At 35.6% G+C, this 20828-nt stretch overlaps 1 protein-coding gene across 8 annotated transcripts in view; it reads left to right on the forward strand.

The window, feature by feature from the left end:
- POGZ (pogo transposable element derived with ZNF domain) overlaps positions 1-20828 on the forward strand; it is a 40745-nt gene that overhangs the window by 4696 nt on the left and 15221 nt on the right. For 2 of the 8 annotated variants that reach the window (XM_032464286.1, XM_014560838.2), the window contains exons 2-8: positions 3727-3863; positions 7189-7313; positions 8297-8455; positions 15721-15896; positions 16830-16938; positions 18425-18715; positions 18797-19015. In XM_032464286.1, the coding sequence (XP_032320177.1) occupies positions 3850-3863; positions 7189-7313; positions 8297-8455; positions 15721-15896; positions 16830-16938; positions 18425-18715; positions 18797-19015 (1093 nt within the window). In that variant the 5' untranslated portion in view covers positions 3727-3849. Of the gene's footprint in view, positions 1-25; positions 3565-3726; positions 3864-7188; positions 7314-8296; positions 8456-15720; positions 15897-16829; positions 16939-18424; positions 18716-18796; positions 19016-20828 lie in introns of those variants that run through there. The other 6 variants (XM_032464283.1, XM_032464285.1, XM_014560837.2 and 3 more) reach the window with 5 other exon arrangements.

Raw genomic sequence — 20828 nt, forward strand, 5'->3', positions numbered from 1 at the left:
TATGTATCTGGTACACCTGTATTATGGATGGAAAGATGAATGCCAAAGACGTAAAAGACTGTGGAAACTACTGATAGTCTTGTGTGAGCTGCAGTACTGAGTAAAGCCTACTGAGTGCACAGAAATCATGTTACCTGTGTAATTACTACTACAAAATGTAGAAACCAAGTGGGCTACCAAGATGTCAGATAATTAGGATGTCTTGATTAATGGAAGATGGCACTGTTCATCTTGTCTTACAGTGCCTCCTTGGTAACCTGTATAACCCAACTTGGATTTATTTTTTCTAATATTATTTAATTATTGTGCTACATCTTAAGAAATGTGTGTATATAATCTGTGTAGAAATTTCTCCTGGAAATGAGAATAAGTTAACAGAAAATTCAATCAACAAGACTACCAGTTTGATTTAGTAAATGGCGAAAAGATAATGGCAGAATATAGTGGTACAAAATATCACAACTAAAATATAAGTAGGTATTTTTTTCTCCCCAGCTTTTTTCCTTTTTAAGAAAAAACTCCAACTTTATTGAGCTATAGTTGACATATAAAATTGTAAGATGTTGAAGTATACATGTTATATACATGGTGATTTCATATACATAAACATAGTAAAAGAATTCCCCCATCTAGTTGACACAATCACTTCACATATTTATCTTGTATGTGTGTGTGAACATTTAAGTTCTACTCTTCTAGCAAATTTCAATTAAATGGTAGTGTTATCAATTGTGTAGTCACTGTGTTTGCATTAGATTATCAGACCTTATTCATCTGATCCTCCAACTTTTTAAGAAAATTTTATGCATGTAAAAAAGGTGAAAGAATGCTAAAAAGAGTACCTACAATGAACCCACCACCTAGACACAATTTTTAACATGTTAGCATATTTGGTATCTATAAGAAAATGCCAAAATATGTATTTGCTGAACCACGTGAAAGTCAGTCATGATGTTTCCACTAAATAGTACATGCATTTGCTAAGAATACATTCTCCTACATAACTCTAACTCCACCATCCTTTCTAAGAAAGCTAAAAATAATTCGCAAATATAATCTTATATTTGTCTGGTCATTCAGATGTTCCAGTTGGCCCCAATACATCTTTTGTAGCTTTTTTATAATCCAGAATCCAAAAAAGGTTCACGTTTCTTTTTGTTAGGTCTCTTTAGCTCTTATTTTCTTTAATCTATTTGGTCTTCCCTGTGCATGCATGCCGGTGATCATGTGTGTGGTGTGTATGTGTTTGGCGTTTTTGAAGAAACCAAGTTAGTAGTTTCATAGAATTTCTGTATTCTGCATTTGTCTGATTATTTGTTTATAAAATGTCCTACTTTGTGAATTATTCTCATTATATCCTTGCGGTGCTGCTTAACTTATTCCTCTTTTGCTGTATTTCCTATAAACTGAAAGTTAAATTTAAATGCTTGATTTGATTCAGGTTAAACATTTTTGTCAGTGGGTTTTGTTTGTTTTTTAACAACAGAACAGGCCACAGACCAAACAGATGACAGGTAGAGTTTGGATTATTGGCTAACATTTTTCTATTTGAACTTATTGTCATAACTTTCATCTTTGAGATAGACTTACTTCTGTAACTTTAAGTTCAAGCATAACAGTAAGACTTTGAGAAAGGTCACAGACCTAGGTTGCATCATTTCATTTTGGTTCACTGCCTTCTGAGAAAATGATTCGAAAGTTGAAGAGGCGAGAAGAGCTGATATATTTAGCAAAAGCAACCCATAGAGAATGATAAGTCAAAAACCAGAAATTTTAGAAGTGACGATTAAAGGATTTAGGAAATTATCTTCACAAAGATTATTCACCAGTTAATACCGATAGTAACAAATACCGATAGTAACCATAAATTTAGAGGACTAACATTGTAATGCTAATGTTTTATAAGGAGAAATTAGGTACTTAGGCAGGAACAAGTTTCACAGGTAGATGATTATAAGGTGAAACAAACAAGATGTATGTGAGTTATAAAAATGTTTTCACAGTATAAAATGTGACCGTTGAACAATTCATAGGAACTTTGTTCTGCCCATCTTCTTTGTTGCAGAGAGAATAAATATTTTTAAAAGAAATGAGAGTTCTTTATGCATAGAATGTGGAATGATTTTTTAAAAAATTTCCCCTTCAGAACATGGCTTCAGTTTGATCAGGGTTTCTCAATCTTGGCACTGGTAACATTGGGCCAGATAAGCCCTTGGCTGTCGGTGCATTGTAGGATGTTTAATAGCATCCCTGGCTTCTTGCCTATAGGTAGATGCCAGTAGTACCCTGCCGCAACCCCACCCCTAGTTATGACTACCAAAAATGTCTCCAAGCATCGCCAGGTGTCTTTGGGGGGCAAATTATCCCTGTTATTGTTGAGTTACATAAAATCCACTGGCATATGTGGATTCCTTAATGATCTAGGTTTCCCTTTATATAACTTACGTATAGCTGTTGAACACGATTTCCTTCTGCAGGTTTTCTGCACAACTTGGACTGTGCTTAGTGTATGTTGGAGAACCAAGGAATATGGTGACATTTTGTTTTTTAGCTTTATTGGGAAGTTTATTGAAGGTAGAAATGAGTTCTTCATTTCTAAGTCAAGGTATAGGTCTTTTGCTTTATCTAATCCCCCTCCCACCTCCTAATTTGTTTGGAAAAGAACCTTATAAGCTATGTGTTATGGATAAAGTTTTTGTTAGGAATAGTTTAAAAATTTGTTTCAGACTTTTGAGGTGATTTGTATTTTGGCATTCAAGAAAAGATAGTCTTTAAAAAAATAGTTACTTGCTAAAGGGTTTGATTAAATGTTGCATCCTCTTTGTTAAAATTTGATTGTCCTTAAAATTTAACTATATGTAAATTCTGCCAGTGAGGAAGATGATGTAGGTATCTTGTTAGGGGGAGGGAAAGGGAATACATGCAATTGGGAAAAGAAGAAAGTAATGACAATTATTTAATAAATATAAGTTTAAAAGATTGAAACATCTCAATAATTTCAGGAGAAAGTAGAACTTTGTTTAGATTTCTAAGACAAATATTTGTAGATGTGAAGTTTTTCTGCCAAGTGGCAAAGAAGCGAAATTGAAGATAACTATTAGTTAGGGGTTGATAAGGAGATAATTTTATATTTAAAGTGAGCAGAAAGGCTCCCTAGCATCCAGACTGTGATCTTGGAATACCATTCCATACCAAAAGGAATTAGTGCTCCTTGGAGAAACAGCTGATTCTCGGTCTGGGGCAGGAAATGTATGAGATGAGCCTGAAACATTTTGTTTAACAGATAGCCAAGATTTTATCAAACACTACTAAGGGTGTGTCAGAAGGACTCAGAAGCCAGTTGAGAAGTTCCCACCGGCTCAAATAGGGCACTTTGAGTGTCATTAAGGATAACTACAGTGAATCAAAACACATAAAATATGCATAAGTCTGTGATGTGATGTAATGTAGTTTAAGAACAGGCTTGTTGGTCACTTGGGGGAAAAGCTAGTGAAACAAATCATTTTGATCAAGCAAGATGGAAAGAATCAAGACTTTCACTACATGAACTGCACCAAATAGTAGGTATATTTTGTTTCAGTTATTAAATGAAAAGGGAATGATAGATTTAGAATGACTAGATCCAGGCATTGAGCATATCTCCTGATGGAACAAAATCTTGCCCTTATGAGTAGTTTTGGGGGGAAAAATGTTAAACCTGTCTCTAAATCCAACTATCAATTTCAGGATATATAGAAGCCAGAGGCATATATTAAATGCCATGTGTATGTAATCAACGATATCCAGACTGTAGAAACTACACGAGGTGACCTGGTTCTTCAACAAATAAATTGCAAGGGGAAAAAAAAGATGGAGGAAGAACTGTAAGTTAAAAGAGACTTAAGAAACTTATCAAATAATCATAGTATGTGGACCTTATTTGAATTCTCAATCAACAAACTTTTAAATGTATGGTGTTTGAGAGAATTTGAAATTTGTAATATTGACTAGATAGTTAATATTAAGAGACTGTCAATCTTATGCATGTTGATACTGTGGGGTTTTTTTAATGTACTTTTTCTTTTTTTTTTTCTTTTTTTAAGGCAGGGAGAGGTAATTAGGTTTACTTGTTTATTTATTTTTAGAGGAGGTACTGGGGATTGAACCTAGGACCTTGTGCACAGGACCTCGTGCATGCTAAGCATGTGCTCTGCCACCTGAGCTATACCCTCCCCCTGATGGTACTGGTTTTTTTTTTTCGGTATATGATCTTTTCAGTTCCTTCTCTTGTAGAGTTACATACCAAAGTATTTATGAATATAATATTAAGGATTCACTTCGAAATAATTCAGAGAAGGCATAGGTGAAATAAGATTGGTGGATAACTTTTGAAGGTGGATGATGGATCCATGTCTACTCATATATAATTGAAATTTATATTTCTTTAAAAATGGCGGAAAAGGAATCACTACAGTCTTGCTTCAGTGATTCGTGGTTGTAATACAATGAAAGTTTGCCCCTTGGTAGAATTATGACTCTCAAATTTACTGCTTATCCAAGTTTTCTGCTTGATGTAGTACTGTGCTCCCTGTGTGCCAGCCTTTCATTTCTGAAGTTCACATTTTTGCCTGGCACTTTTTCAGAAGAGGTGAAAACATCCCAAAATTGAGTAAGGATTGAAATTCAACATGAATTTGTTTGTTTTTTAGTGTGAGACATGTTTCAAGCCTCTGAGTACATTTATCCCTTAAATAATAGGAAAGACGGGAATTCTAGGGTTGTTTTTTTTTTTTCTTGTGAGAAATTGTTGAAGGTTAGGTGTGGAAAGAAGTTAAACATGAGTAGAATGATAGTTTGGGAAGATATGTACATTTTACTACTGCATATTTAGTAGTTACTGTCTTATTTGATCAAAAGTAGTTGAAAGGTAACTGTATGCCATGAATTGCTTGAAAGATCACAAAGAATGATGGTATTTCTTTCTTGAGCATCTTGGTAGAGATACTAAATATAGCAGTTCATCATATTATTAAAGATTCCTTTTTGATAACTGGAAAACTACAGAAAGGTGCTAAATTTGCATTTTTCAGTTTTAAAGTTTGCAAGGTACTTAATTTAGATTGATATCTCTGTTGTGGCATTGCCCATCTTTTCAGCAGTTAATTTTTTGACCCTGAGCTATAGATGCTGATGTGAAAGGAATGATCACATTCTGAGATAGCATAGTCTAGATCAGAATTAAGGACTAATTGTTTGAAAAACTTGGTTTCAGTGTCGTTCAGAGATGTTTTGGGTGTAAGTCTATATAATATGCTCAGTCAGCAGATTTATTATTTTCTGGATTGACAAGCCTAGTTGGTTAACTTCGTCTTCTACGTTGTAAAAACCTTGAAAAATATTTTCTAAGTTGAATTTTATTTCCATTTTTTAATTTACATTGGTTGTTTTGGCAGCGCATACACCCAAGGAGTTATTTTTCTTTCTCACTTGACAAAAGTATAGTTAGGATACAAACATCCTTCTCTGCCATCTTTTCAGATCTGCCCTTTCCACTCTTTGTTTCTTAGAATACCTTGTTCATGGGAGGACCAGCATAATTTCACTCTTGTCAGATAGAAGAAGCTTTAGTTGTTTGTATTAAAGATCATTGTTTGACAAAATAAAATATGAACTCAGTCTCTTAAGATAGTATGAACAGTTGAGGTAAAAAAAGAGCAGCCTTTGGGTGTGCTATTAAAATATCCACAGGCATGACATTGAAAACCACAATATGCATTCAGATAGCTCTATTTATTCCTAAGGAAAGTTTTCTACAGATCACTCAGCATATGTATGGAGAGTTTGCTTGCAGCTGGTCACAGCTGAAAGTCCTTGAAAACCATCTGTAGTCCTTGTCATACACAGTCTCTATTCATTCTGCTGGGTGTTAGATATGTATATATTAATTACGTGTTGGCTATGAGCTCTAAGAGTTATACAGCAAAGAACAATGGTATAACATTAAGTAGTTAGAAAAATGTTGTTTAAAGTGTTACCTTTTTCAGTGGAACTAGACTGGAAAATACAGAAATACGTTGTGTAGCCTTGGCTCAAAGAATGCCTGTGATATGGATTTGGCTTCTTTTTAATTCAATTTCTGGCTAGTATTTTCTTTTGTATATGTAAATTAAAATGAAACTAAGAAAATTAAAGTTGATACTTGAGAGCTTTTTCTTTTCTTGCTCATATCTTCTCTCTGTAGTTTTGGTTTAGAAAGTCAGAAATAACTAAAATAGAATATTAGCGACAACTTAGAGTCAAGTTAAGCACTTTACCCATTAAAACTATGGGTGCATGGCTGTGGCTCCTCACTAGGGCACTGCTGGAGTAGTTTAAATTTTCAAGGGAACGTTGCCATCTATTGGGCATCTTAGAAGCTAATACTGTCAAATTGTAAGGACCTGACTACTTAAACAGAGTGGTTAGGTTGGTGGTTTTGTTCTGTTTTTGGCTTAAGGGTGTGGTGAAAAGAATACTAAGGGCAATGAGAGCCTTTGCATTAAAAGCTTTGTGTGAACCTTGACCGGTAGTGCTATTCCCATTCTAAGACAAAGAAGTTGACCTTTAGTCAGCCGACATTGGAGGGCAGCATAGCAGTAATAGCTCTTTGCATTGCAAAGGTGTAGGTTTTATCTTTAAAAGAAGAATGTAATGTAAGCAGTGTTTTCAAATTAAATGCTGACTCCCCAGATCACAGTGGAGTGTAGGTAGTAGTGGTAGGGCTGGAATTAGTGGGACAAGTGAGGGTCTCATCTTGGGTGCAGAAAAGCTCAGTAATCAAGATAAACAGTATTTTAATGTATCATTTTAAATAGCTCAATGTTAATAAAATTTCATAATGAGCGAAATACCCATTTTAAATAAAAATAGGAACTGAGTCTCCACTTGCATGATTCACCTCACCCTAATCTCAGCCTTGGGTATTATAGATTAAATTTTTATAATCCTAAGTATTAAATAATTTGCTGTGGAATCTTCTACAGTAAGAATTTTTTTTAGGAATAAAAGTTATATTTTGGAACCTTGGAAATGGGGGAAGGTGAGGGGAAATGGTGGAGGGAGCACAAAGGGGAAGGGCGTGGGTTACCAATAGGTTCAGGAAACTGATTCCATATTTTGTATAAAGCTATTTCTCCCATTCTGAGGTCAGTAATCTTTTTTTTCTTGTAGCATGGCGGACACCGACCTGTTTATGGAATGTGAGGAGGAGGAGTTGGAGCCATGGCAGAAAATCAGTGATGTCATTGAGGATTCTGTAGTTGAGGATTATAATTCAGTGGATAAAACTACTCCAGGTAATAAAAACTTTCTGATCGTAGATCGTTGTTTAAACTGACTCAACTGAATGGCATTTTTGTTAAGAATGTGTGAGGTGGAGAAGGACTTTAAGAATCCAGGGTTGCCTCTTTGTGGCACTGGTGGTACCTTACCCCCACCCCATGCTCTAGTCTATAAGTGCTTTGGCTTCTTCATACATACAGCTAGAAACACTATTTTTAATTCATTTGAAACATTGAAAGTTGGATTAACCAATGTTTATCAAACGCATCAACAATCCTCTTATCAAATGATGTATGAATGAGAATGCAGTGGTGTGTGTCAGTGCTCATTTATATACCATATCAAAAACAGGTTCCCATAGTCTTGGGATTTTTTGTTTTACTTGAACTTGGTTTCCTTTGTCAGCTGAGCAGAATTTGCTTTGTGTCTGCCTTCATGGACAGTTTACAAACTTATGCTCATTAGCTTCTCTTTCAAAAAGGTGATGTTGCAGGGCCAAATTCTAGATTGCCCTGAATTCAGAAAGTGGGTGGTAGTTCTTTTTCCTCCTAAATTGTGTCTGTTGCTCTTTTTTTTTTGTCTTTCCTACCTGGAGACCTGAAGGTGGCATTGATTTGGGCTGAAACAGGACATAATTCAGGGTCTTATGGACAGTTTACTATGCATGGTTATGAAGACCAGTAGTGGTGATAATGAGCCTTTGAGTTCTAGAGGTTTACTTGTGTTACATAAGCAAAACATTAAAATCCCGGTTTAGTGAGCCCGTAATCTAACTTAATTAACCAGGAAATGTGAGACAAAGAAGAAGGCATTGTGTCTAATTGGTGGTGTGAGGGACACATAGGACGAGAAATCAGGTGAACAGTTGGATTTACAAATAAAGCAAGAAACTTTTGACTATAGAGACCCCAACAAGGTGAAAAGGGAAGATTAGAACAGTATCCTTTAGTGTCATCTGTCCCTGTCTCCAAGTGACTGTGCCTCCCCTTCCCCACAGTTTCTGTGAGCCAGCAGCCTGTCTCGGCTCCAGTGCCCGTCGCTGCCCATGCTTCTGTTGCTGGGCACCTCTCTACATCCACCACCGTTAGTAGCAGCGGGGCACAGAACAGCGACAGTACAAAGAAGACTCTTGTCACACTAATTGCCAACAACAATGGTAAGTGGGATTATTGGGAAATTCTTCCTGGGCTAAAGGGGTGAGAGAATAAAAAAGGTCTTAGGAACAGCTGTACCTGTTCAGTTTTAGGTACCTTGGTAGTTGTGCTGGTGTTGGAGTGAGTTTAGTACTGATTCTCCGATATGAAAAGTAGGTGATGCTCTTCCTGCTGCGTTAGTGCTGTGTCAGTTGATGCTGGTCAGTCAGAGGGCAGCTGATTCTTACTGCTGATAGCATCTAGGACAGAAAATATAAACCCCAAATTCTTAACTGTTAAAGAGATCTGGGTTTTTGTTTGTTTGTTTTTTGTTTTTTGTTTTTTGTTAGAAGAACCCCTCAAGTTTGGTAGGAATTCTCCCAGGGCAGTTTTGTACCATATTTTCTTTGGCAGATTCATTTGGTTATTGGTTCCTGGCTATGGAAAATAGGATAGGGTTGTTGTCTACCTGAAGGAAATGGTGAAAGAGTAGTGTTTTTAATGAGTTTATTGACTAGAGGGGTTATATAGTATTGGTTACTATTTCATTTTTGGTGACTGTTTCTACTTTCTGTAAATGAGTTATTGGAAAGTTATATCTCAAGAGTCATGTCTAGAATAAGCACCTTTGTAGAGTCATTGCCCTGCTGCAGAAGACTTCTATTTCATTTAAAAATTAAGTAACTTTATTAATACAAGAATAATGTGTATACTATAGAAAAAGCAGACAGCTAAAGAAGAAAACAATTTCAATTGTAGTCTCACTATTTGGAGATAACTATTTGTAACCTACTCTGTACTTAACATGTGCTTTTAAATATGTCTAGATGCTGTGTGTAGTGATTTACTTTTTAAAAAAATGGATCCATGCAGATTCTATATTACTCCTTGCCTGCTTTTTTTCCCCTTCATATGTAGTGAATATCTTCTCATTTTAATAAATCTTTAACATTTTTGATGATTGTTTCCTGTTGTTTGGTTGACTGTTACTAGCAATCGGTTGTAAAGGGGTGTATTGCTACTTTGAAGAGCTATTGTGAACATGTTTCTCTCTTTTCACATTCTTAGTTTTGAGAATACATTTCTAAATGTCAAACTGTTGGGTCAAAGATTATCACAATTTTTAAGGATTTTGATCAGTATTTTTCCTGGGTTGGCCACCTAGAAATGTTGTGTCCATTTATATTTCTATTAGAAGTGCATATGGTGTTCTTATTTTTGGATATAATCATTTAGCTTCCTTACTGTTGAATGTTTATCACAATACCAGTTTTTTGTGATTCCAAACAGTTCTGTAGTGAACATTCTGAGGTATTACATCTGTGCCCGCTGTGTAAGCATATCTGTAGTATAAAGTGAGATTGCTGGGTCAAGTATTTAAAATTTGATAGACAGTGTCAAATTGCCCTAATAGATTGCTCTAAATAAGTGCTCACCAGTAGCTCTTTCCTCATATTAATGTCAACTTGAAGTATTATTAAACTTAAATCTTTATAATTTCCATCAGAATTTTTTTAATCTTTGAATACTAAAAATATAATTTTTATCACATGGAGAATCCTTAGAATTTTTTAAACTTATAAATAGCCACCCTTTTATATATAAAGATGAGGAACCACTATCTACAGAATTCCCTCATTTTACAGATGTCAGAATGAAGGCTTGGAGAGTCTAAATAAAGTACTTAAGGTCAAATAGTAAGTGACTACACTGGGTTTTTGAGTTATTTAGACTTCAAAACTTGTGGGCTTCCTCCTGTATTACACTACTTTCCTATGTTTCTCTTAAAATAGTCTGTCAAAGTGCTATTAGCAACTAGTTTAGCTAAATTTTTCCTTGATCCCAGTGTTCCAAGGCCCATGACACTGACATGACCTGTCATGACCTATTCTCCTTGAATGAGCCCTTGATTCCTGAACCTGCCTAGGGCCTGTGTATAAAAGTTTTTTGAAATATAAATATTTATTTTATTTCAGAAAGCTCTAGTATTCAAATTAAACTGTTAAACTGTGTTCTGGTAAAAAAAAAAAAATGTATAGACTGATAACCACAGTTGCGTATGTCTTACATGTTTTTCAAAAAGTTTTTCATGTGTAGATAAGCACATATTAATAAACCCAATCTGTCTAACTTCTTTAATTTAAATTTTATTTTAAACATACAATTGTGTAACTTTTCTTTAATCAGATCCTCTTGGAATGCTAGCCTAAGTGTAGGAATGAGACTTCAGAACAGAGCAAATAAAAAATGTTCCCTCTTATAACCGAGTTTCCCTGTAAGCCTTCAGTTTAATTAAATTAGTATATTGTCTACTTATTAGATTGATAACACAGCAAGGGAAAGTAACTTCTAAGCAATTCACCATTATTTCCCTTTTAGTGTACTAGGTTCTTTAGAAAGTTAAAAAGTTGTCTTTTTTCCCTACTCCCCACCCTCCTTTTAAACTAGTTTTAAAACAATCTGGCTCTTGGCCACCGTTAGCTGCTACCTCCTCCAATAATTACATTTTATTTTTTAAAAACTTAAAATTTTTTATTACTTTTTTCCATTTTGAACATTTTTCAAACAATAATATTTTAAAAGTGTCCTTTTGGGGGCATTGATTGGCTTTTATAATTTAGTTGTTTCCATTATTTTCCTTGCCTTCTACATAGAAAGCATTTCCTTGACTCTTGATTTTAAGGAACATTTTTGTGTATGAGAGAGGGAGGCTGGGTTTGGGAAGGAGTAGGAACACATTGATAATATTTATAATGGCCTAGTCCTGAGCTGAATAGTAGATTCAACAGTATTTGTTTTATCATTAAATTTTGTAACATTATATGAATCAAATGTTAAAATATAATCAAGATTATTTTAAAATAATTAATGCAGTGAGGGTAGAGAGGATGGACATGATTTTGTCCTTTACTCTGAAATACCTGTCTTTTCATTGAGAGTGCTTACTTAGTTGGTTAAAAAAAAAAGTAATCCTTTTCTATTCAATGGGGAAAGAATAGTTTTTTCAGCAAATAATATAGTAACAAGTGGGTACTTTTTCCATGTGGAAAAGAATGAAGTGCACCCATACCTTATACCATTTGCAAACATTAACCCTAACTGATCAGAAACCTGTATGTAAGTACTAAAACTGTTAAGACTTTTAGAAGCAAACCATAGATGTAAATTTTATGACCTTGATTTAGGCAGTGGTTTCTTAGATAGGACACCAAAAGTGTAGGTAACCACAGAAAAAATAGCTAATTGGACTTCATAAAAATTAAAACCTTTTATGCTTCAAAGGGAACAATCAAACAAAGTGAAAACAACTCACAGAATGGGAGAGGCATTTTGCAAATAACATACCTGAAAAGAGACATACCTTTAGAATATATAAAGAACTACTGCAGTCAAGTAATAAAATGACAAATATACCTGTTTTTTAAGTGGGCAAAAGATCTGAATAGACATTTCTCCAAAGAAGATATGTAAATGGCCAATAAGCACATGAAAAGATGCTCAACATCTTTAGTTATTAAGGAAATGCAAGTCAAAACCACAATGAGGTACCACTTTATACTCACTTAGGATAGCTGTAATCAAAAAGATGGATAGTAACAGGTATAGGTGAGAATGTGGAGAAACTCGGACTTTCATATATTGCTGGTGAGAATGTAAAATGGTGTGGCCACTTTAGAAAACAGTTCGGTAGTTTCTCAAAAAGTTAAACATAGTAGAGTTCATTATTACATGACCCAACAGATACTCTTAGCTATTTACCCAAGAGAATTGAAAACATGTTCATACAAAATCTTGTGTACAGATATTCATAGCAGCATTATTATAGCCTAGGATTGGAAATAACTTAAGATGCTGAAAGAATAAACAAAATGTGGTATATCCACACAGTTGAATATTATGAGACCATAAAAAGGAATGGCGTACTGATATATGCTACAACATGAATGAACCTTGGAAAATATGCTAAGTGAAAGAAGTCAGACACAAAAAGGCCACATATTGTATGACCCCCATTCATGTGCAATGCCCAGAATAGGCAAATCTATTACAGAGATAGAAAGCTAGATTAGTGGTTACCTGGGCTGGGGAAGGAAAATGGGGAGTAACTGCTAATGGGTACAAGGTTTCTTTTGGGGGTGATGAAAATGCTCTGGAATTAAATAGTGGTGATGATTGCACAAACCTTGTGAATATGCTAAAAACCTCTAAATTGTACACTTTGAGTGATATGTATCATATGTGAATTATATCGCAGTAAAGTTTTTTTTTTTAAAGTGTTGGCAATAAAATTTTAGAACATTTTTACTATTCTTTTTGCTGTTCTTCATAATCTACCACTTAGCATTTAGAAATTATTTGTTTCTGACTGATCATATGTTTGCATCGGAAAGAAACATGAAGTGAACTAAATCACTGCTTAATTCTGAGCTGTGAATGATGTGAATACAATATTGTAAATTTTTTACTATAGTTATGATTTTCAACTCCTATTTTGCCCATTTCAACTCCATGTAGTCTTTTCTCTGGGTTTTAAGGCTGTGTACGTAAACCTCAAAAGAATGAAGGAAGAAAAATCAGGACCTTCAGGTTTGTAAGACAAACAGAACATGTGAGAGAAGCTGCTGAACCTCCTTCTGTTATTTAATCACTTTATGGCTGTGGTACCTAGTTTATTTGAGAGCAAACTTAGAGACGGGATTTGTTGGATAATTCTTTTAAAGACTTTTTTAAACTTCAGGATTCTGATTCCTCTTTCATCCTCTGGAAATAGAACTTTGTAAGACCTTTGGATTGTCAGAATTTCTTCTAGGGAAGACTTAATAAGAATGAAGAAATCATTAAAAACAGCTCATTTGTTAGAATTGGAATTATTAGAATGAATTCATAGAATTCATTAAATAAATATTTGCCCAGTGTGACTTTGCCATATGGTAGCTTTTGCTTTCAGTTGAATTCTAAAGCTAATCTAGGCTTAGAAACCCACTTTTTTGTTTGCACTTTATTTTTAGAAAAGTCCTAACAACCCACCAAAATTCAAACATGACCCTGATGTCAGAGAATATTTGCAGAAAATGCTTGTGTTAACATTCTTTATAGTAGTAGAGTATGTGCAGGTTCCATGGGAACCAGGTCCTTCTTTTGAGACTTACTAATGCTGGTTGATTTTACATAAATGGAAAAAAAAAATTCCATTCTTCCTGTCCTATATTTAATTAAGATGTTGAGTTAGCGATTATCTTAAGAAGTTTTAGGCTTAGATAAATAATAGATAATTTATTTTCTTTTACCCTAGCAATTAAAACAATGAATAGAAAACACCAGAGATTGACACATTGTAATTGACTGTACTTCAATAAAAAGAAAAGAAAATATGTGTTTTTGCTTAATCAATATTTTTCAACCATAAATTACAAGGGAGTAAAAACAGATGGATGGGGAACTTATAGAGTAAGAGACTTAAGAAATGTTCATCAGTTGTACTTTGTGAACTCTTTTGTAATCTGATTAAAATAAACTATTTAAAAGAATATAATTGTCAACTTGATCTAACTGGGTATTTGATATTAAAGAATTATTGTATATATTTAACTTTATTGAGGTATAATTGACAAAACTATAGGATATTTAAAGTGTACATGGTGGTGATTTGATAAACGTATACATTGTAAAAAGATTCCCACTGTCTGATTAATTCACACATCCATCACCTCACATATTTATCCCTTTTTTAGGTTAGTGAGAACATTTTAAGTTCTACTCTTTAAGCAAATTTCAATTATATCATACAAGATTGTGAACTATAGGCAGAATTATTATAATGCTTTTTAGGAATGATATTGGTGTTAATATTCCCTCTTTTAAGTTCCTGTCTTTTGGAGATATATACTGAAATATTTATAGATGAAATGATATGATCTGAAACTTGTTTCAAAATAATATGGGAGCTGGTAAGTAGGTGGGAGGTATATAGATGAAACAAAATTGGCCTTAAGTTGGTAATTATTGAAGCTAGTACCTGGTGATTTATTATAGTGTTCTATTTTTATATATCTTTAACTTCTTCATAATAAAATATTTAAGTTAAAAATATACATGTATGTATAGAGAGAGCGTCAATAAATTGCCAGTATAGTTAGCATAGCTAGAACTTGGGATTTTTTGTTTATCTGTCAACTTCTATAATCAGTAGTCTGCTGGCCCTGTAACTGTGAGGGTCTAGTCCACTGACAGACTCAGTTTCTAGGGAGAACATGGGGCAAGCGACTGTTGGATAATTGATAGCCACTTGTTATACTCACTCTGATGGTCTCTTTGTTGCTATAACTGTAGTGATAACATCTGTCAGGTGAAACAAAGTTTCAGAGGAGTCTGTCCCATTCTGGTTATTTGAGGTAAAAGGTTGAGGCAGTATTTTGCTTGAATCTTTAATTTAGGTATATTGACTCTGAAATTTTCTGTTTTGGAGTATTCTTTGTAAATAAGAAATTTAAGTCTTACTGATTTTTAGCCAAACTGAGCACTTAAAAACATTTACAGAATTACTTTTTTCACACATGAAAAATAATTTAAAACATTTCAAAAATAATTAGCCAGTTTTTAATATTTATATTTGTTAATATTTATAAGTCATATCAGTTTTACCTGGTGTTAATGAATTTTAGCCAGGTCTTTTCTTTATCAGTTCTGATGTGAAGAAGGTAGCCTGTGAATCTCTGTGTTCCCATAGTAAAAGGCAGTGGTTGTTTAGGGAATCTGTTGCGTTTTTGATATTTGAGTCACTAGGAAGAGATCCCATTCTTTAGATTCTGTGTACTTCTGAACTAATGTTTGTTGGTGAATATTCCTCTTTTTAAAAAGATTAAGGTGAATTAGCTAACAAATTATATTTCAATAAAATGGGCTTTAGCTAGTTAAAATATGGAGAAAGAACTATGTTACTTTGTTTTGCTAGTTTGGTATGGAGAGATTGTGTGTGGTCACTTAAGCCATCAGAGTGAAAGTCATAGCCATGTAGAAGTCTTGCTGTGTAAAGGCATCCCTAGTTAAGGTATATGGGGGAGATTTTAGTGAGCTTCCCCTACCTGCATTTTTCTGTATTAGTTGTAGATTTGGGTGAAGCTTAAATTTTTGGTGAGTTTGAGGGCATTAAACCTGAGAGGTGAGTGACAGTCTTGGATATCTTGATATGTGGGGTGCCATTTCTTACCTAAGAGTATTGTGTTGCTTATAAATTGTGCGTTTGTCTTCTCTTACATTGGTTTTTTTCCTTCTTCCTTTTATCCTTTAGCTGGCAATTCTTTGGTCCAACAAGGTGGACAGCCACTCATCCTAACCCAGAATCCAACCCCCAGTCTGGGTACAATGGTCACTCAACCAGTATTAAGGCCTGTCCAGGTCATGCAGAATGCCAATCATGTGACTAGTTCGCCTGTGGCCTCACAACCAATATTCATCACTACACAGGTAAGTAGGACTCTGAATTGTGGGACCTGGTAGAGAAGGACAGAAAGACTACATGAACCTTTGAAGGCTCTTACTTGAGTCTTTAGCATCATTAGAAGTGGTTCCAGGTCCTGTCTTTTGGCCTGGCTTTCTTATTTGCTACTTTTTAATTTGATGCTGACTTTAGTAGAAGGCCCAGTATAGCATATAGCTGGGTAATTTCTTCTTTATACCTCTGGAGGGCTATTAAGTAATTTGATTGAGGTCTGAATAGAAATGAGTGGGAAGCTTGGATTAGGAAGCCTTAACACTTGGCCCTCAAGGCTTCTTACCCTTTGCTTGGGCTATTTTTATTAAAATGGTGGTGAATTAGCTGACTTTTGGAAATCTATGTCTGAAATTGATGAATTGCAGGGAGATCTTTGGAAGAGAATGAAGATGACTTGTTTGATATGTAATGTGAATTGGGGCTGAAAGCCTAATGCTGAATGTGGAATGTAAAGGCAAATACTTTTGTCTGCCTTCTCTTACAAACTTCCCAGAGGTATTTGGCCTTTGAAGTGAACTTTGGAAACAATTTCTTAAAATTGTATGTTGAATCACTTCAGTGAATACTGTTACTGTCATTTTCCCCCTTCTATGCCTTTACCAATTTAGGGGCCAGTCAATGGATAAGTTTTGATGAGTTTTTTTAAGCTGAGGTTCTCTTAAGACAGGAAGTAGGTTTCCTTTTTGTCCACATGTACCAAAGCTCATTCTCCAGTTTTAATACTTGTCACTGAAAAGTTTGCTAAAATTCCAAAATTTCTCCATCTAAGTCATTTAAAACTCTAGTTCTAGAGAGAGAACCATTAGGTAAGAGTATGGAAATTTTTTTGGATGGTAGGGCTTACCGCAGTCTCTGCTAGTATTAGCTTATCTCCATGTTAAAGACCATTTTGCTTTTTAATGCAGGGATTTCCCGTAAGAAATGTCCGGCCTGTACAAAATGCAATGAATCAGGTTGGGATTGTGCTGAACGTACAGCAAGGCCAAACAGTTAGACCAATTACATTAGTCCCAGGTAAGGAAAAATGTCTATCCATTTGGAATAAACTGTCATCCAGAAGATTTGTTTTTGTTGTCTCAAAGTAACTCAAGGTCATTTAAAAAATGTATTTAAGGAAAATCTAAAAATACAAAAATCATATTGATTTAAGCTCCAATTTTTAAAAACTTTCTTTTTAAAAATATTATTTATTTTTGTGGGGAGGAAGCAATTAGGTTTGTTTGTTTACTATTTTTGATGGAGGTACTAGATATTGAAACCAGGGCCTTGTGCATGCTAGGCATACACTTTACCACTGCGCTATACCCTCCCCCAAAAACCTTTCTAACCTTTGGCCAGGGTGGTGTTTTTATTTTTCTCTTTAACTTCTTACCACCCATCATGAGGTAGTAAAACAGGGTTTATATAGTCAATTTTTCTGTTTCTGCTGTTTTATTCAGTTGTATTAAGTTTGTTATCCTGAAAGAAATTATTAACGCAAACTCCAAATTCTCTATTCCTTGTAAGTCTACTCACTCACATGATGAGATTATGAAGTTTATTTTGCTTTAATTTTATAACATAGATTTTGGGTACAAATTTAAACAAATGACATACCCTTTGAGGATAAATATTCCAATGACTGGTTAGTATATTTTTCTTTGAGAAACTGATTTGAAAGATAATTTTTAAAAATCTTAAAAGTTTTCCTCCAGTTCTTTATTTAGTGTCTGTTAGTTTACTAGAATTTAGGCCAAAAAAGAATTATCTTAATTTGGTTGCAGTAGGGGTATCTCTGTAGCTTGTCTTCCTAAGTTTTGTTGTTATTCTCAGAGCTCATAGGCTTTTGGCCATGTACCCAAACCAGCTTCAGTAATTAGCAACTTAAGGCCAATCTTGTTTCATCTATACCTCCTACCCACTTACAGGGGAGTTAGGGGCAGTCTGATGAGTTTATCCTGTCTAGTTCTGATATCTCTTAAATATGTGTCAGTGGAATTGTCTATAGTTGAGCCAAGAGACTTTGGAACATTCTAGTAGAATGGCATAGTCTGTCTTCTATTTGAGTTTATATAAGAGAATGGAAGACTCCTTTAGTATTCTTAGAAAGATAGATCGCTGTTTTCAGGACCAGCTCTGCCCTTTGGCCTACATATACCCACACTGCTTCCCACTCCATACCTATCTATTCTCTTCTAGTACCAAGGTCAAACTGTCTCTGATTTTATTCTTGGAATAGAAAAGGCAATGTGATAAGGTATTTGGGGAGGATTTGATGGGAATCTTCTTTCAACATAATGTTTTTTGGGCTGATTACTGAGGCTGATTTCTTTTATCAGGTTGGGTCACCTGTTGTCTTAGACATTGGAATCTCTGCTCCCCTTGGTAACCTGATGGTTACCAATCAGTTTGGGGAAGTAATCTTTTCCTATTTCCGTATTTTCAGTAAAGACAAGGGGAATGTATTATAGATCAGCTCACTGACTAAGATTTGGTACTTTTCTTTGTCTCTTTTTTGAAGCCCCAGGTACCCAGTTTGTTAAGCCAACAGTTGGAGTCCCACAAGTGTTCTCTCAGATGACCCCTGTGAGGCCAGGCTCCACCATGCCTGTGCGGCCCACCACCAACACCTTCACCACCGTCATCCCAGCCACTCTCACCATTCGAAGCACCGTCCCACAGTCCCAGTCTCAGCAGACCAAGTCCACTCCCAGCACTTCCACCACTCCCACTGCCACGCAGCCGACCTCCCTGGGGCAGCTTGCCGTTCAATCTCCAGGCCAATCCAGCCAGACCCCGAATCCCAAGCTAGGTGAGGCTTGGGAAGAGGAGATGGCAGAGCTGGGTTGTGGTGACAGGCAAAGAACAGGTAATTATCACTTGGCCAACATAGCTCCTTCCTTCCCTTCTCCACCTGCAGTGAGCATTGCCAGCTTTGTCACCGTGAAGCGACCTGGGGTTACAGGTGAAAATAGCAATGAAGTGGCCAAACTGGTGAATACTCTCAACACCATCCCTTCCCTGGGCCAGAGCGCAGGGCCATTGGTGGTATCCAACAACAGCTCTGCCCATGGCTCTCAAAGAACCAGCGGACCTGAGGCTTCAATGAAAGGTACCATAACCCAAAAGACTGAGCAGCCAGTCATTTCAAGAAAATAAAATGTTTGTTGTATCAGAACTCTATACTATGAAATAGAGAGGATAAGATAGGATGTAGTTGCTGCAGTCTGTTCTCACAGAAAGTTTAGTGTAGTAAAGAGGGATTGCCACTTGTGAAAGGTATAACTGAATCGGCCAGAAGGAGTTCTGTGTTAATTGTGCTTTGGAGGTTAGTGAAATGGATCGATTGATCAGAGATGGGCGGGATAATCAAAAGATATTCATGGGGGAGGTGGATTTCTGAACAATACTTTAAAGCACATGCCCTGTCAGGATTTGGTAAAGAGGTTTTCAGGTGTAGGAGGGTATGTGCATAAGGGTCTTCAACGGTCTCGAGCAGGGGTTGGCAAGCCTTTTAGGTAAAGGACCAGATAGTAAATAGCTGAGGCTTTATGTGCAGTATGGTCTCTGCTGCAGCTGCCCCGCCATTGTGAACACACGCAGCCATGGGCGATATGTGAATAAATGTGACCATTCTCCACCGCAACTATTAATGGACTCGGGATTTTGAATTTCATATAGTTTTCGTGTGTCAGAAAATATTACTCTTTTGCTTTTGTTTCAACCCTTTAAAAATGTGAAACCTTAAACAATTTTGGGAAAACTGGATATCTACATGCAAAAAAATGAAGTTGGGCCCTTACCATACAGTGTATACAGAAACTAACTCAATGAGTTAGAAACCTAAACAAAAGGACTAAAAGCCATAAAACTCTTAGAAGAAAACACAGGGGAAAACCTTTATGACATTGGATTTGGCAGTGATTTCTTGCATATGACACCAAAAGCATGAGCAACAAAAGAAGAAGTAGATAAATGGGACTACATCAAAATTTGAAGCTTTAGGACATCAAAGGACACTTACCAAGTGAGTGAAAAGACGACCCACTAAATGAGAGGAAATATTTGTAAGGCATTTATCTGATAAGGGCTTAATATCCAGAATATATAAAGAACTTCTGTAACTCAACAACAAAAGAACAAAAACCCAATTTAAAAATGGGCAAAGGCGTTGAATAGAGATTTCTCAAAAAAAGATATACAGATGGCCATTAAACATCCAAAAAGATGCTAAACATCACTAATCGTTAGGGAAATGCAGATCAAAACCACAGTGAGATATCACTTCACACTCATTAGGGTGGCTCTTACCCAAAAAAACAGAAAATAACGTGTTGATGAGGATGTAGAGAAATTGGAACCTTTGTGCATTGCTGGTAAGAATGTAAAATGGTGTGATGGTCCCTCAAAAGATGAAATATGAAATTACCATCTGTTCTAGCAATTTCATTTCAGGGTATATACCCAGAAGAATTGAAAGCAGGGACCCAAATGGATATTTATACCCCCCATGTTCACAGCAGCATTATTCACAATAGTCAAAAGGTAGAAGCATCGTAGATGTCTATCAGCTGATGAATGGACAAATAAAATATGGTGTTTACATACAGCAGCATATTATTTAGTCTTTAAAAGGAAATTCTGATACATGCTACAGCATTGATGAACCTTGAGGACATTATGCTGAGTGAAATAAGACAGTCACAAGAGGACAATTGTACAATTCCACTTTCATGAGGTACCTAGAGTAGTCAGTCTCAGAGACAGAAAGTAGAATGGTGGCTGCTAGAGTCTAGGAAGGAGGGGGTAATGGGGAATTGTTGCTCAGTAGGTATAGCGTTTTAGTTTTGCCAGAGGAAGAGGGTTCTGGAGTGCTTATACAAAACTGCATGTGCTTAACGGCTGAACTGAACACCTGAAAATGG

Source organism: Camelus ferus, chromosome 21 (genome assembly GCF_009834535.1).
Source record: "Camelus ferus isolate YT-003-E chromosome 21, BCGSAC_Cfer_1.0, whole genome shotgun sequence".
Classification (NCBI taxonomy): Eukaryota; Metazoa; Chordata; class Mammalia; order Artiodactyla; family Camelidae; genus Camelus; species Camelus ferus.